A 17,846-nucleotide genomic window follows, 5' to 3' on the forward strand; every position below is an offset into this window, starting at 1 on the left:
GCAAAACAGAACATTCTGATGCCTGCCTCTGTTAGATCTTTGTTGTCAGCATCGATCAAAAGTTGTGACACAAAGATGACACATGCATGATTAGAGGAGCCTGTCACGAACAGGACTGAATTCTACTTCGCTTTTCAATCTTAACATGGTGACGTTGCCAGTCGTGTGAACACTTGAATTAACAAGATAATGAGCAGAGACCAAAGAAAGTTTGGAAAACTACACAAAAAAACAGTTTTAAACAAAAGTTTACCCTAAATAGCACTTTTTATTCTCAGTATTATTCTTGGGCATGTTTCTGAGGGGAGTTTACTTGACAACAATAATAATTTGTTCTGATTTGTTCAGCATAGGCCTAATTCAATGTGTTCACAACTGTGCAAACATCAACTCCTGGACCAATTCATTCATTTTTGTTCCATTTGGTGCTGTTTGACCTGGAAATGACTTGACTCAATGTGTTTCAATATGAATACGTTTCATGCATAAAGGTCAGTTTACTTGTCAGGAGGAATACAACTCAGTCTGTGAGAAAAAGTTATATAACATATTCTCAAGGGAGCTTTCTAAAGTCAGACAACCCAACCCTGATGATGTCACAGTTATGTGATAGTGGGGATATCTTATAAACTGGTAACAAGGAGTTTGAAAGATGCAGGCATTTACCAGTTACCAAAATTATGCTTTTGGTTGCACTATGGGAAATGTAAGATCCAGTTTTTTTGGAGCTTGAAGTCAGGATATCATGGTCTCTGCTGCTTTGATCTCTGGATTCAAATTGCCAAATACCTGCAAAACTAATGTAATATCCATCTGAGTGCATTTAGCTTTGGGTTACTACATTTGTGTAGGTCTGTGCAAAAGAAAGTTTTTTTTTTCCTGTCAAGAAAAAGACAGTCATGTCATGCTTGTATTGATCCAGTGTGTGGCTCATAAATAACACTGCTGACATTAATCTCTACCCAATTTCCAGTTTCTTTAATGGGCATATTTAAATGGAGGCATTTACTGTAAATGACAATGTTCTGTGTAGTCTGTAATGCATCATTTATCTGTTGATTGAAAGAAAGAGGACACCCATGCAAAAGCTTTGTCCCATCATGCTGCTCCTGCTGGGGTCAGGCCTTTAATTAACATTGAAAATATTGATTTCCCAATCAAAATGAGAATGGCAATGAGAAGGCCCTTTGGTGTAACAAGTCACTGAAATGCACTATGGTAAGAGTGTATGTCCTCTTCCAAATATTCACCAAGGACCCGTTTCAGCTGAGGCTTGTTTGAACATCTGAATGGTCACACCAAGGGGATGTAACATGCTGTATCAACAGTGTTACGCTGGGACAAATTTCACGGCTGTCTAAACAGGGGATTAGTCAGATTTCCAAGCATTTTATATCTGGTGAAACAGCATGAAAAGGTCAATTCAGTATCCCAAAGGGCTTGAATCATTTGGGCCTGCTGAAATCGAGAAAACACTGAGGCTATTAAATAGCTTTGTGATTGCGGTGGGAAAGGGTCTGACCTGACCTGACCAATCAAAAGATCACTGGTTCTGTATTGTAGCTAATGTCAGTCTTTCAGGAAGATGTTACAGTAAACTGCGTTTAACTCTTGATTACAATCGCTCACAAAATGCAAATAGATCTCAAAGAGATATGTGAAAATCCTTTTTACTCTTGTAAAGCAATGTACCGATTGGCTGCTGTACATTCATACCGATTTCTCTTTTTCTTTAAAGCTGAACTAATCAATCTTCTCATATTAACAATGTGAAATGGGTCACTCATTGTGACTAACCTACAGAGAATAATCTCCCAACTCTGCAGTTCCCCTGAAAACTGACAACATGGCCTCACAGCTCTACAAGCATAATAAGTTCCTCGCCTCTATAAGCTCATTGCCGCAACTTTACTATTTTGGTTCCGTCTCACCACTGTCATCAACGTAGTTTCCAGCAGCAGGCAGCTGTTTTCCATAAAAAGCTGTAATAAACAAACTGGTTTGTATTCTTCCTGCATACAATGTTAGCTACTAGCTTAGAGGAACATTTAGCACCCAACAGCCAGATATTACCCTCAGGCATTGGAGAGTGGAGGGTGAATATTCTCAAGTCACCTAAAACACAAATTAAAGCTAATGTTGCTCCGTGTCAGCTAGATGTGTAAATAGGCAATAACATCAAGTCCAGATGTCTTCTTAAGAGATGTCTTCTGTGGAGATTCCTCCACAGAAGGCTGAAGTCTTTTCAAAACCTTTTTGAAATCAGAATGGAAATGACATGTATAAAAATGGACATAAAGCTGAATTTTAGTTTTCAAAGCAGTGCAATACTAATCTTGGATTATTTGCATTTTTGAATTAAGTAGATGCACATATACTAATCTGTGTCTGTTGTCATGCAGAGCTCCTATTGCAGAGTTATTTGGGACAGAAATAACACCAAAACATGTGGCTTAAATAAAATGTTATCATGTCACATTTAACATTAAACCTGCACACCATGTAAACCCCAAGGGATTGGCTTCTGTGAAGTGCTTGCTGGGTAGGACGAGGTCAGTCTGCAAACTCTCCTTGTTTGTGCGTTACTTATTAATTTTGTGAAACTGACTAAACGGCCTCACAGTTAATTATCTCAGTATTCACCTCTGTTTTCTTTTCTCTGTTATCTAACCTGGCAACATGACCAAGAACACCATCATATTTATAGCACTGGCCGGGGGGAGGGTGGTTGTTCGAGATTAGACACTCATGCAAACACACAAACAGACACACACACCTGGGACCTGACCAGCACAACTGCTGTGTGGGCCAATAAACAGCGCTACTGTGGTTGCCTCATGTGATCTAAGGCACTTTGGGAATAGCAGATAAGGGAGGGAGGGTGCGTTCTCTTGCTCTGTCCAGGTGTGTGTCTCTGTTCATTACATTCACTTTTTAAGACTGACCTAATTAAGGAAGAACAAACCCAAACTTTAACTTAGAAGTTTGAAGCAGTTGATGTTTTGCATATTTTCACTCATGCATTTTTGCCCTTTTCTCGTTCTTCTCTGTCAGTTTCTGAACAACGAAGTGGCAGCTGTTATTCCCACAGCAACCCCGCGGTAACCACGACGGCGAGACACGTCGCCATCCTCTGCTGGAGGAGAACGAGACAAAGAGACAAAGAGTAAACACAACAGTCCTGAGGGAGCGATGGAGGAGTGGAGGACGAACAACAAGAAGGAAGATGCAGACAGAGACAAAAAGAGACAGACAGGAAAAAAGATGGAGAGCTAGAAAGTGTGTGAGGAGGAAAGACAGGCAGAGAGAGGAGGAGGAGTATGAATGTGACCAGAATCTGAGACAAACAGACACAGGGAGAAAGCGATAAACTAATTGAGGCATGAGAGAGGAGCGATGGAGACACAGACTTATATCCTGGGGGATGAGGAAGAAGACAGGAAGTGACACGCTACATTGATTGTCTCCCCTCTCCTGGGTCCAAATGTTTGCCTCCACGCATAAACTGATTTTGACACAATTTAGCTGGTTAATTGGCTCTGCAGTTTTTACAAACAACTTCGTATTAGTATTCCCCGAACAAAATGTTGTTTCTCACCAACAGAGGAAAGCATCAAGTTCTGTTTCCATCGTTTACAGACATGAAATGAAACAGAGAGAGCAGCGTTACAATGTGTTTCATGGAATAGGAGGAGACAAGTATGGGATTTCAACAAAGTACTTTTACAATATATGAATTGTGTTTTCTCAGTATCATAAAACATATGCACTTCTGAAGCAAAAAAGATTTTTGTTGATGATAAATGAAGCTTGCTATAAATGTACTGTCTATGTCAGAGACTTCATTCAAAATTACAGCAAATAAAATAATTTAAAAGACAACATTTGAGATGCTGAAAGAAATTACATTTAGCTGACGCTTTTATCCAAAGGGACTTACACAATTGCTATACATGTCAGAGGTGGCACGCCTCTTTAGCAACGAGGTGTTAAGGGTCTTCCTCAGGGACACAATGGTGGATGGATCACAGTGGGGGATTGAACCCGGGTCTCTTACACAAAAGGCATAGTCTTATCCATTGCGCCACTGCCATAACAAATAAATAACATTTCAAAATCTCAAAAGCAGGTGTATGTATAATGTAGCTCAGACAGTTGATTAAAATCATGTACTACACCAACCTTGTAAGCTAACTAAGTTAAAGTTTGATCTTCTAGGGATAAATATAATAGAAATAAAGCAAAAGTCACCAGGAATTCATCTGAGAACAATATCAACTACAAAAAAACTTGTGTTTTGAGAATTTTAACACTTGGGGGCCCCAAAACAAGCTGTAAACACACATAATGTTTCCTTAAAAAGTTGTCACGGTGAATACGTTAAACTATTGCCTGTTTAAACATCCAGCACTTATGGAAGAACATTAGCGATTTGGAGTCGGGTTTCTAGCCACCTGGTGAATGGAAGGCCAATATTCAGTCTCTTTTAGCTCTGTTTTGGTCAAAACCAACTCCTGAGGGGAATATCTGGCTCTTATCTAGTCGCTGTTTCTGAGCGTTAAGTGGGGGTTTTTAGAGCCTGTTTGCTAAAAACTGCTGCTTGCTGTGGTTGAAGACAATGCTGATAAGAGCAGTGAGACTGAACCAATGAGCTGAAAGAGGCAAAAAAAAAAAGGGGGAACTGCAGGGGATAATTATGTGGTCACATTACATATAGTCATTTGATCCGTTATTAATGTAAAAAAAAGTGATTAGAGTCTCTTTTAAGGTCCAATAAAAATTGCTGTGTTTTTATGTTTCCAAATGAAATGGTCTGTTTTGATGGGGCTGGACTTAAAAATAGACATGACTGGTGCTGAGGCTCAGTCATTTCCTCAAAATTCTCAGTCATCAATAATGTTTCAAGGTCCCATATTATGCTCATTTTCAGGTACATACTTTTATTTTGGGCATCTACTAGAAAATGTTTATGTACAGTTCTCATACTGTCTGTTGCTGCAGCGCCTCTATTCAACCACTGTCTAAAAACTCTGTCAAGCCCGTCTCTTTAAGGCCCACCTCCCTAAAAGCTCACTTTGTACTGACAGGCCAACTTCTAGAAGTTTGGCAAGGGGCAATATGTAGCTGGCTCATTTAAAATGCACAGTTTCTGAATACAGCTGTGTGCATTGCTGTGTGGATTGAGCATTTTATTACTTTCACAGTATTTATACTGTAGAAAGGGTATAGAATTACAGGTGCATCTCAAAGAATTACCAAAAAAAAGAAATTCAAACTGGAGCGGCATGGTGGTGCAGTGGTTAGAGCTGTCGCCTCACAGCAAGACGGTCATGTTTTCGAACCTTGGTTGTTCCAGGTCTTTCTGTGTGGAGTTTGCATGTTCTCCCCGTGTCTGCGTGGGTTCTCTCCAGGTGCTCCGGCTTCCTCCCACCGTCTAAAGACACGCGGACTAGGTTGATTGGTGACCCTAAATTGTCCTTGGGTGCAAGTGTGACTGGTTGTTTGTCTGTGTGTGGCACTGCGATGGATTGGGTGTACCCCGCCTTTCGCCCGATGTCAGCTGGGATTGGTTCCAGCCCCCCATAGCCCTGTACACAGGATAAGCGGTTGACGATGGATCTAATCTTTTGAGCTGCACATGTAAGTCCAGGCATTCATCAAACTTTGCCATTGAGTTTAAAGCCAAATTAATTAAATTAATTAATTTAAGTGTAGGTGGGAACATTTGTTTGCGTTTGTGGCGAGATTTATTTGTGTTTTCAATTAGTTTCGGTGTCCCTCCTCCGATGAAGAGTAGCGCACTTGTACCCAAACGGGTTTTAGGTTAGAGATTAAGTTACTTCTAAAGAGGACGGAAGATTAAATGACACTTGCATGTGTGTTGACTCAGCAGAGATGATATTAAATGAGAAATGCTGATCTACAGGAGCAAACAAACTTGAAAGCAACACAGAATGCCTGAGAGCCTTACTGCACTATATTCTGTTACATTTTCAATTTTTACATACAGTTTTAACTGTCGCATGTTGCCTGAATTTTGTGTTTCCCTGTATATAAATAAACACATTTTTACCATAAATTGATGCAGAGGCAGAAATTGCTTAAACGCTCAAAATCTTCTGTGGGAGGACTCTCAGACCCCCACTTAACATGTGTCCCCACCAATGTTGAAATGAAACCTACAGCCTTGATTTATATAGCACTCAAAAAAATACATCGAAATCTCACTTTCTACAATATGGAGAGCTGACGTTGATGTTGTTGCAAAGTAACTTACTTTAAAAGTACTTTATATAAATATTTTTTATTCATTCAATATTTATTGCCCTCATTAAAAAATTAGGAAAAAGATAAAAAACTGAAAGAAACAGAGAGACAGGCACATGTCAGGAGGACTAATGTCTAGAGAGTGAAAGAGGATGTCCACTGCAGTTCAGAGAATTGTGAAAGGATAAAAAGAACCAACTATGTCAGCGAGGATAGAGCCAGAGGGAAAAGAGACAGACTGGAGTGAGAGGATGAGGGGGATAAAATGACAGAGAGAGGAAGGGATAGAAAAAACCCCCGATTTCAATCAAAGAGAGCAGGCAGAAGCGGCCGTGACAAAGAGAGAGGATAGACCAGACTTTTAGCAAACAAGAGGAAATGAGATTGACAGGGAGGAAGAGAAGGAAAAATGAAAGAGGGACTGTTGAATGAGCGGGAGAAGGTTGAGAGTTGTGGGATTAAAGTCTGCCTCGAGGAAGAGGAAGGAAAGTGTTTGGAGAAGAAGAAGAAGAATTTTGTTATATCTGCAAAAAAAAATGCAGGAAAAGGATGGAGACAAGCAGAAAAAGAAATAGAAGAAACAAAACAGTTAAATGTGGAGCGATGAAGATGACACAAGAGAGAGTAATGTCTTTGTGAAATAAAAAGGAGATGTGTTTAGAGCTCGCAGGCGGCACAACAATTTGTTTATGAGGTTGTGGCTGTTTTGAAAAGACGCAGGTGATATTCAGAATGCATAACTGAGTTTGGATAAAATGTGCATAATCTCCCAAACCAATTGCCTCCTCTGAGCATCTATTGTGTGTCGCTGATTACTGAGGATTTGCAGCAGGTAATCAGTGATGTTTGACGGATTATGTTCTCAAACTAACCTTTGTGACCCTGCCCAGCATGGGATGAGGGAGGGATCAGAGGAGGGAAAAGAGGAAGAAAAGCAGGAGAGGAAGAGGAGATGAGAGCGTGACGATAAAGCTGCCGTCTGGCCTATAAGCTGCCTGTTGGATACTACAGCAGCAGCAAATGGTGTCACTTCCTTTCTATGTGGAGTGAGGGTGGATGTTTACGCGAGGCATATTCACTGTCACGTCTCCAGCATGCGTCTAAGTAAGTCATTATCATCATCATATCAGTCACTGACACAAAGCAACCCAAGAGCTGAAGATCGACAGGGAGGAAACACACGCATATCAGTACAGTAGAAATATACAGAACGACACCTCAATGGTCCCCCCCGTCTAACGTGTGTGGGCTTCTTAATCAAGCTCCTTTAGGACAGGCTCTTGCTTTTGCCTGTTCTGATTATTGTCATTATATTGTTATTGACCCCGTGGGCAAACTGTTTTTTCTCTTGTCTGCAGAAAGGTCAAAGGTCAGGCTTAGTTGCAGAACAACACTAATGAAGCTTAGTGAAAGTTGTATCAGCGTCCAGTGAGTCAGGACTCCCGCTTCAGATGACATCCATCCAGATCTTCGGCCAGGCTGTTGTTCACTCTTTCACCACCACCCCTGTCTAGACGGGGGATATTCCCGTACAGCTAATAGCTTCAGTTTCAGTTTTATTTACATAGTGCCAATTCATAACAAAAGTCTTGCACTTTCCATTAGAGCAGGTCGAGACCGTAGGCTACTTAATATTGTTAATAGAGACCCAACAATTCCCACCATGAGCAAGGACTTGGGGACACAGGCAAGGACAAACTTCCTTTTTAGATGCAGAAACCTCGAGCAGAGCCAAGACTCAGGGTGGAACACCTGCAGAAAGTGATGAGAAGAGAGAGTAGAGGGATGAGAAATCACAAGGCTACGGGGAAGGACTTGACTACAACTGAAAATGATGACGTCATGATGGGGTCTAATCACCCAAGACCCCTCACATACTGTAGCCTACATGTTCAACACAACACTATCTAACACTAAATGCATTTATTAATAACCCTTGTTTTCCAATTTAACCAGAAGCAGGTAGATCGAGCAACTATACATTGTTGACGTATGAACATCCAGTATTGTTTGCGCATGGTATCCAGTATGCACAATGCGCCAATTTCTGATTTTTTATGTGCTAAGGAAAGTTTTAAGATTTTTCTCCCCCCAATTTAATGTAGTACCAGTTAATAATATAATTATATTTAATAATTATACAAATTATTTAAATAAACCTTGCCAGCAATAATACTGAACTGCTAATTTTCTTCAGTATTCGCTCCTGGGTATTTTGTAGTTTCCAGCAGCCACTAGCGGTGCAGTTCTAAGATTGCTACCAGGCGTGAGCTCATACAAACTTGAACTCATGAGCGAGCATAATCTGAAACACAACCACTTTCATACAGAAATCCTGCAATAAACGCAGGAACACCAGCATGCAGGCTGTGGCTTTTCACTCAGACATGTTCAGGCTCTGTTACTTCAACCTTCCCGTCTCAGAGGAAGATCAACACCGGCGCCGTACCTTTCATTCAGCACAGCGAGACACCGGCATATTGGCACAGTACTCCCAAAAAAAGGCAAAGTGAGAGCGGCTATAGACAGGTAGGGAGCCAGCTTCACACAACATGCTGGAAACTCAGGTAAACTCCCACTACAACGTTACAGTAATATTTTTATCAGCTTGATGTTGAACTAATCCATGCTTGTTACATGATAAAGTTACAGTGACTGCACTTAGCCAACATGCTACATTGTTAGCTCGGCTGCTGTTTTCAGTAACTGTCTTTACTATCTGTGTATCTGTCACCAGAGGCCCAGCAATTTTAGCACAGCTACATGTTTTGGATGATAATGAAACTGTTAGTGAGCTGGACTGAATATTAAAACGAGATTGTGTCACACTTTATAACAAACCGCAGTAAGTAAATTTACTGTAGTGTTAGTGGATGGCTCTTCCTCTGGGTTGTATATTATGTGGGTCATGTTAGTTACAGCAACTGAGAGGTGGAGAAGCTGTGTACCGGTAAAGGCAATAAATATAAATTGAACGTTATGAAGCAAACAGCAACAAATCGAGGCTAATGTAGCATTAGCTGGCTGCTCGTTGCTGCATTACAATAGGATAGTAAACAAATCGCTCCACATTTGCCTTTTACCGTTACATAATTTCTTGCAGGCTTTGACACTTTGACATAACAGTGGTACAGAGTAAAGTAACATGGGTCACATTAGTTGGTGAAGTAATGTGAAAGTGATATAACTTTGCACCAGACAACATTAGCAACTGCTCGCTGTTAGCCGACGAGCTAACGTGAATTTCTCTGTTTCTCCAGCTTTAAGCTAATGCTCACTTTGTTCTAACTCGACATCATCTGAACCTGTTTGGTCTAATGGGCTTCAGCACATAAACCTTTATTGTTGTTTTGTATCCTTACATGGAGTCTATGTTTTGCTGTGAGCCGGTTGTTTTATGGTGTTAGTGGACTGCATGTCGTTAGCTGCCGTTTTGTCGCTGTAGTAAGAGACAGCCTCGGGCGCGCGCAGGGCTGAATCCGACCCGGAGACCTCACATTAAAAGCAGAATAGTGGCTGATACAAGCAACGGACAAAACAGGAGTGTGCTTCATTTCTAAGTGAGTTTTGAGCCCACTGACAATAAGGCAATGACAATTTGATTTATTAAAGTCAAAAACTTACATATAGCCCCTTTAACAAAATTAATGTTAAATTAAAACAAACAGGACACGGACAATCGGGAAAGGTTTTTGCATTTCATTCTCTGGAGTAAAGCTATGGAACAGTCTCAATGAAGAACTAAAGCAATGTCCAAACATAAATCATTTTAAAATCAGGTATAAAGATATGGTTTTCACAGGTTACAGGGATGAAGGGGGTGAATAAACAACAAGTGTTTTCTGGGGCTAGTATTTATTTTTAGTTTCATTGTTATTATTTCATATTTTCTAAATTGCCTAAATTCATTATTTTCTTGTTCTTTTTCCTTTTTTAAATAATTGATGTAAATTTTGAATTGCTTTTAGGTATGACAAAGTTGATGTGTAAATATCTGGAACACGGGTAGATTATTTGTAAGCATTTGATTTGTGGACACAAGGTGGGATTAAATACGTTTTTTTTCCTTCTTCCCCACTCCTTTTCGAATATGTAAGGAAACTGACAAGAGCTTCAAAACATTTCTTTGGCGGTAACTATTATTAATTAATTTATTATTTTGTTATTTAATCATTTTGATTTGTTTACTTGATTGCATTTTCTTGTCAGATGTTTCCATTTACATATATTCGAAATAAACACTAAATAAATAAATAAATGTATATATTACAGTGGTTTTGCATATTAGCGTGCAGTTTAAGCTACGTAGACGCGGCTAGTTTCTAACTCAACACAAACAACCACATCCATAACAAAGAAACCAAAAGCACAGATGAAAATGTTGCACTGATCTTAGGTTTTGAGGATAAAAAGAGCAGAAAAGGCCGTTGTACGACTGTGCACAAACACTGTCTTCCACACACACACAAGCAGACAAGGTTCAGCTCTGCAACAGGAAGTTTTAAGTTTATTACTGAATGTTCAGTTATATACTTTATATTAATTATGAATAAACAATAAAATATTACATCTGGATCATTGTATAGTATTCCCTTTACATCCGACAATCATAAACTACACAGTGTCAACGAAATGCACTACATACATATATCTTGTCTAATGTGTATTGCATGCTTTCTGAAGTGTACAAACACGGCTGCTGCTTTTAATTACTTTAACTAGTTCAAAAGTAAAAGATGGTCTCATTATTGGGTGAAACTGAAGGGGAGGAAGTGGGACAGTGGAGTGGAGAGAGGAAGAAAAGAGACGGAGAGAAGACATGACAGCCAGAGGCCTCAGGGTGGGCCTGAGGGAGAATATTCACACCAAATGTCTAATAACAGTCAAGTCATGGGGCGAATGAGTGTGTATGTGATGCTGAAGTGAGCTTGGTGTCTAATGGTACGCTGCCGTGTTTGTGTAAGAGTATGATATTGTGCGTGTCTGTTTAAATGAGTGTTTTCAACATAAACAGGACAGAAATAACAGAGGTTAAAGCTCACGGCTGACAAGAAACAACCCCCAGGCTCCATTCTGGTGGGAAGGAAACTAGCTAACGGCGGTAGCATACTGACTTCTCTTCTCCCTCCTCTCTGTGTGCCAAAGCGGCACAGGCCAAATCTAAGCATGTACTGAAGAAAAGAGAACTAAGGTCTGCCTCCTCAGTGGCATGGCTTACAGTGTAAGTCAATAAAGACTGTGATGCAAGATGTGATAACCAAATGTCTTGCTTCGTAATTATGTTTTAAAAGGACTACAGTGGCTTCTTGGGAGTTTTACACTTTTGGCACAAAATATGACAAAAGTACTGACTCCAGGATTAGCACTGTGACTGGTAGATAGCACCATGTGTATGGTGCATATGCTAATGGTTTAGCATGTAGTATGTTAAGTAACACTATCACAGAGTCGCAAAGAAAAAAGTTAAACCTTACAGTAACACAAATTTAGCGTCTTTCTTTTCATCAACAGTAATAATATGTTTTTCCACTTGGGGGCACACAATATTTACTTATTACTTAAGACATTTTAAAGTTAATATGGCAAATGGGTTAGCGAACAAAACACAGGGCATCATACATCTGTAGGTTGTGTTTTTTTGCCACCTGACAAATGTTGGTCCAGTATTTTCCTAAACTCTCCTTCCAGCTCTGTTTCAGTTTCCAACTCTTGCTTTTTAGCTGCTAAAAAAATTCAGCAGATAATTGCTATCTTAGTCAAGACATGTAGCATACACTGACTTAATTAGAAGTTTTTCATTGAAAATGGCTGCGACTGGAAACAAACTTGAGACAGAACCAAAACTTGTGAAGGGCCATAAAACCTGAAAGACGCTGAACGCTCAGTAGTGCTGAGTCGTGTGATAAGTCTGTGGGTTTGAGTTTGATATCATCAGCTAGAAAATAAAACAACATAATTAACTGTGGCAGTAATTTGAGTAGTTTCAAATGATAGGTATCTTGCGTATTTCACCAATCAAACAAGTCATTATGTACAAATAGCGATCTAGTATAACAGCAGGTCATTAGGAGCCAACAGTTAACTGATCAATCTGGGGTCAAATATAAGGTAAAATCCCTAAAATGCCATGTGCTCCGTGAACGTGAACCCATTTTTCCCATATACCCAAAATGTGCTCAACGACTCTTTTGCCAACAGCCACTAAATCTCATAAAAATAAACTGCTTTTCACACAAAATGTAAAAATCACTGAACAGTGGTTGTATTGATGGTCATGTCACAGGATCAACACATTTTTACAAACAACAAAAACAAGAATGATAAAAGTGCTTTGATACATAACAAGAGTCTTTGAAAGGGGTTGTACTAAAATGGGATGTTTCACCTCAAACATAAAAACACGAAAACACCCCTGAGTACCTGGTAATGAAGTCCAAATCTTACTTTGAATACTTGCTCACTGGACTTGGAATGGCTTGGACTACCTTGACCCTAAAAGCTGACAGCCTGCGAGGAATGTATCGACTTTTTTGGGGGAAATAAACCTTTTAATTTGAGTTGACTGGTGGCAGTTTCACCTCTCACTGTCTCCACAGAATAAAGTAAATACTCACACTGTATACATTAGTGTCCAAGATGAGATAGCTGAGCAAAAACATTTACATACTGCACGCAGTGTGGCACACTGAGTACAGGACAACCAGAGGTGAACAGGCTGGCAATCCCTGACTGGTAAATGATCAGAGATGTTGATGTTGCTTGATGACCTTTAAGTTAAACCAAGCATTTCATAACTATTATCGGCTTAAAGTTGCTATCTTTAACTTGAAGACGCACATACTAATTTTGTAATGGGGGCTGGATATATGAAAAAACACTTTGCAAATTGTTAATTGAATGAATGTATACAGAAAGTTTCTTCCATCAATAAAAATGTAAATAACCCAGGTAAAATTCCATTTAAATAGACGATCGTTTACAAAGACTGTGTGTGAGGGGGAATAATCAGACAGACAGGCAGGCAGTGCTCATTGAAAGAGGGAGGTAAGAGAGGACCTCACCTAAAAACAATATTTTCTTGAAGAAAAGGGAAAAATTTATTTCACTCGTTTCTTCCCTAATCCTTCTCTCCTGGCCTCCATCCCTCTTCAGCACTTGTGGTCAGTAGTAAAATTCACATAAAACTAAACACATAGAATACATATACACAGAGTGCCATTATTTTACCCCTCAAAGTGGACAAGAACATTTTGTTGTTAAAAGAAAAAGTCTCCTGTAATGGATGAAAATATAGAGCGAGGAAGATTTTTACATAAAGTACCGTTTAGTTTGTGCACCACAACCACACATTCAGTATTTGGCTTGAATAGAGTATGAAACAAACTGAGGGCACATTCATCCTAAAATACAATGCACACACTGTTCCTATGTCCACTGACAATTCTGAAAACAAGTGAACTAAACTGCTGTTTTTCATAGCGACACATGATGGCCCCTAATGGCAATAAGAGGTAACTCTTTGAATTTTGAGGCTTCAGTGAATTAAAGTAGCAGAAAACTGACTTCTGCAGACCTATAGTAAATGTTTTTGACCAAGTGGTCACTTTCTGAGCTGTGACAGGGCTTCTTACCACGTATCTAACACTAATAATGATTTGTCAAATTGAGAAAATCCACAGTGTTTCAATTAGAAGGAAGTGAATTGCCCTAATGTGTTTGCCTAATTTGGTGATTTTAAATAAAAAATATGACTGCATTTTTTCATTAAAATGTTATAGTGCAGCTTTAAACCATCATCTGAAGACCTACAGTGGCATTGCTATTAAAGCATGCTGTATGTCATTATCCAGGCTGCAAAAGTGTCAAACTAACTGCACCAATGCAAATGGACACACACACCCACTGAGCAGACGCTTTCCATTTAGTAGGATGTATTATTCTCCCAAAAAGCAGATGTCTCCATCAAAAGATTAACTTCAGGACACACACACACACACGCGCGCGCAGAGCTTAGTAATCTGCGATATTTGTAAAATTATCATTGAGTGTGCACTTGTGCTCGGTTTTTCAAAAACGGGTAGATTGGATGGGAAGAGGATTTTAGAGACTTTATGCCCCTGAACCAATAAACTGTATGTGTGTGTGTTTGTGTATGCGTACCACTGTGTGTGGACAGAACGGTCATAGACGCTTCAGTATAAAATACATTGTCAAGCGTGTGTTAAACACGCACTCACAGACTGCCTGCTGACTCCCCCCATGTAACTGTGGCTTGATTTTGACTGGTGGTTAAAGGCGAGAGACTTTATCCTGACCAATGTCACAGCAAATCCTGCTGAGACAGGTATATGAGTGAGTGTGTGTTGGGGTACAGTACAACAGGATAATCCAGCTGGATGAATGGAAAGCTCAAACCACCAATTTACAATAAACAGTTAAGGCTGCAGCACCGTTTGCTGGTCAGCTACTGCCATTACACCTAAAACATTTAAACCTTTTCTCTGGTCTCTAAAAAATGGTCAAATGTATGCATGTTAGAAAGTTTTCCTGAACAAAGACATTCGTTTTTTAACCCTGCTCCTCTCTCGACACAGTTCAAAGCTTTAAAAAAGGTGTCACAAAAGAGGTTAAAGCTGTTATAAACAGAAACGTTTTCGCAAAAACAGTGTGAACATAAAGCTAACGGTGTTGTAAAAGCTTACTGACCAGACAACAAGGGAAATGATGCAAAGAAAAAGGTATGAAAGGAGATGACATTAAAAGCAAGACATACAGTCAAGTAAGTCAAATGTAAAAAATAAAAAGTTTGAGTATGATTCTTCCAATAATAGGTATGATGTGTCATCTGACAAAAACAGCAAAAATAAAAATAATATAGCTCTATAGACAAGGACAAAACAGTCTGTAATAAAAAAAAGACACAAAATTAGTTAATTAATATCATTACTATCCCACATTATAATCATTATAGACCCTAGTTGAAAGTATGTATTTTCCTTTTTTTACAAGTAATAATTTTAACTGAATGACATCTCCGCCTCTGACAGGACGGGAGTGGTGGACGAGGAAGTGGAATCAGCGAATGAGGCAATGCTATTGTCTTTGCTCCTGTTCCAGGTGCACCGATTGGGTGATGACGGGTGAGAGGGCGTGGAGCAGTTGGAGGGCGGGCCCGAGCCAGAGGGACTGCTGTTATTGGACAAGGGCGAGAACAGGGCGTCCTTTCCGAGACCTTTGTTCTGGAGCTCCAGCTGAAGGTGCTGGCAGATTTCCTCCGGCAGTCGCTGATACTCCCCCTCCAGTTCCCTCTCCAACTGAGACATGAGCTGGATAAGAAACACCAGGAAAATAATATATAAATAAGTATTAGTTCAAGTAATATAGTTTGAGATTTTGGGAGCTTTCTGGCCAAGTATTATATGAAAAGACTGATAACCACTCTCATGTCTGTGTGTATGTATGTAGCTATAATAAGGAGGTGATTAGCTTAGCTTAGCATAAAGACTGAAAGCAGGGGGCAACAGCTAGTAGTTATATTAGTTTTAAAAAGATACCTACAAACACCTCTGTAAAGCATGAAGTAACGTATTGTATCTTGTTAATTTAATTCATACACAAGCAGACATGTAAAAAAAACAATTAGTGGTTTTACGGGGAGTTCACTGCTATAACCAAATTTTTTGTTTCATCACCATGAGACATCGTCAGGCAACCAGTGGAGACACACCAAAAACCACAAATAATCATTTTTACATTTTTGTGCAGAAATTAAGCATACAAGATACGTGTTTGAGGTGTTGGTATGTGTATTTTTTACTGCTGGGCAACAGTTAAAATTTTTAATCGCATGATTTTCTTGCGATTAATCGCATTGTTACTTTGAATAATGAATTCTAAAGTAGTGTATTGTGCAATTTTAATTTAAATGTACTGCTATATACATAAAAGTGCAATAACAAATAAGGTGCTTTTTACCAGCAGTATTCCCTTTACACAGTAGCAATAAAATATAATCTCAACTTAAACATTAATGTAATCAAATCAAATATTAAACCAAAGCTATTTGCTACTGCCAGGGCAGTACCTTTTATCTAGCTTGTTAAAACAAGTTACCATCAGAGTCCAATTTTCTTGTTTTTTTGAACAGGTATCAGCATCAGGTATCTTTTATCAGTGAGCAGCAGAAACAGTCTGTTCAGAAGGGTTGGGACGATGTGCGTGTGTTCACTCGCACAGACTTCACTCGGTTAAAAACTTGAAATGACGTTACAAGTCGCGGTGGATATTTCACAAGCACAGACCAGGTAACGTTAAAGCAACATTGAACACAGGGTGCAGATGTTGGTTTCGGCTGTCAGGCTGAGTCATTAACAAGCAGGCGGCTCACCTGCTGCCGTGAAAACATCAAGACTTCACATTCTGGAGATTTTGTTTGGTTTTTTACTTATTTTGGAGCAACACTGAAGTTTTAAGACATACAAGAACACTTCTGCCCGATAAAAGCAGACAACAGTAACTACAGAAGAGGTGAAATTGAGAAGAAAAAAGTTTTTAGGCTGGCTGGAAATTGTTTAACAGGTTGTAAAGCCCATTTTAAGGCTTAGATTATTTTTAACATAAATAAGTACATTTTTGTTTAGCTGTAGCTAGGGCTAGCGCAGCTATCGCGCCAGCTAGCTTATCTTGATATGGCTCTGTTACTTCAGCTGTCTATTTAGTTGTTTCTTTGTGATAGAGTGCAGGGTACAGCTTTTGCAGGTTTGACTTGAGTTCAACAAAACTGCCTCTCCTCTTAAATTAGTTAAATGAAAGCACTTCAAAGTGTGTTGCTCACCTGAGGAAGTTCCTTGTCTATGTGTTGCAGCACCTCCTGATGCTTCAGCATCAGCTTTTCTTTTCTCCTGGTCTGAGCGTCCTCCAGCTGGAGTGCGAAGAAATAAGAATAAGATTTTGGAGAGAAGGAAGGAAGGAAGGAAAGGGATAATGGTAGGAGGATTTGAGTGGTATCAGGTGGGAAAAAGGAGGAATGCAGGGGCAGTAGGAATAGAAGATAATATGTGAGAGAGAGGGGTAAAGTTGATGACAGTGGTAGAAAAATGTACTATAAAGTAGGTAACGGGCCATTCTCAAGGACTGATAAGAGTGTGTGTGTGTGTGTGTGTGTGTGTGTGTGTGTGTGTGTGTGCGCGCGTGCGTGCGTGTGCGTGTGTGTGCGTGTGTGCGCGTGCGTGCGTGCGTGTGTGTGTGTGTGTGTGTGTGTGTGTTAGAGTGGGTACTTGCCCTGCGGATTAAAGTGACCGAATCTTGAATATGTTTCCTGTTGATCTCATTCAGTTCCCTACAGAGAGAGATGGAACGAGCGAGGAAAAGAGCAAAAAGTGTCAAAAAAAGGTCTGATTGCCCAATTAACATCTCTAATACCAGTTATAAATAACAGAGACAAGTTTAAAAAAGTTTACATTTCAGCCTTCTCTTTGTCACGGCTCTTGGCTTCGCTGATGCTGTTTTGTCGCTTCCTGTCCAGGATCTTCTGGAGCTCTTTCTTTTCCCTGCAGACACAATTACAGACAAAATTACAT

The 17,846-nt window shown here is 39.7% G+C and overlaps 1 protein-coding gene across 2 annotated transcripts in view; it reads right to left on the bottom strand.

The window, feature by feature from the left end:
* Nucleotides 1-10,749: 10,749 nt before the first annotated feature.
* Nucleotides 10,750-17,846, bottom strand: part of plcb3 (phospholipase C, beta 3 (phosphatidylinositol-specific)) — a 53,525-nt gene continuing 46,428 nt past the window's right edge. For both annotated transcript variants that reach the window (XM_038730764.1, XM_038730765.1), the window contains exons 31-34: nucleotides 17,727-17,816; nucleotides 17,548-17,605; nucleotides 17,102-17,188; nucleotides 10,750-15,593 (exon numbers count right to left, since the gene is read on the bottom strand). In XM_038730764.1, coding sequence (XP_038586692.1) covers nucleotides 15,285-15,593; nucleotides 17,102-17,188; nucleotides 17,548-17,605; nucleotides 17,727-17,816 — 544 coding nt within the window. In that variant the 3' untranslated portion in view covers nucleotides 10,750-15,284. The remainder of the gene's footprint in view (nucleotides 15,594-17,101; nucleotides 17,189-17,547; nucleotides 17,606-17,726; nucleotides 17,817-17,846) is intronic.

This window comes from Micropterus salmoides, unplaced genomic scaffold, assembly GCF_014851395.1.
Source record: "Micropterus salmoides isolate LMB-PRFRI ecotype aquatic unplaced genomic scaffold, ASM1485139v1 Ms_hic_scaffold_2, whole genome shotgun sequence".
Taxonomy (NCBI): Eukaryota; Metazoa; Chordata; class Actinopteri; order Centrarchiformes; family Centrarchidae; genus Micropterus; species Micropterus salmoides.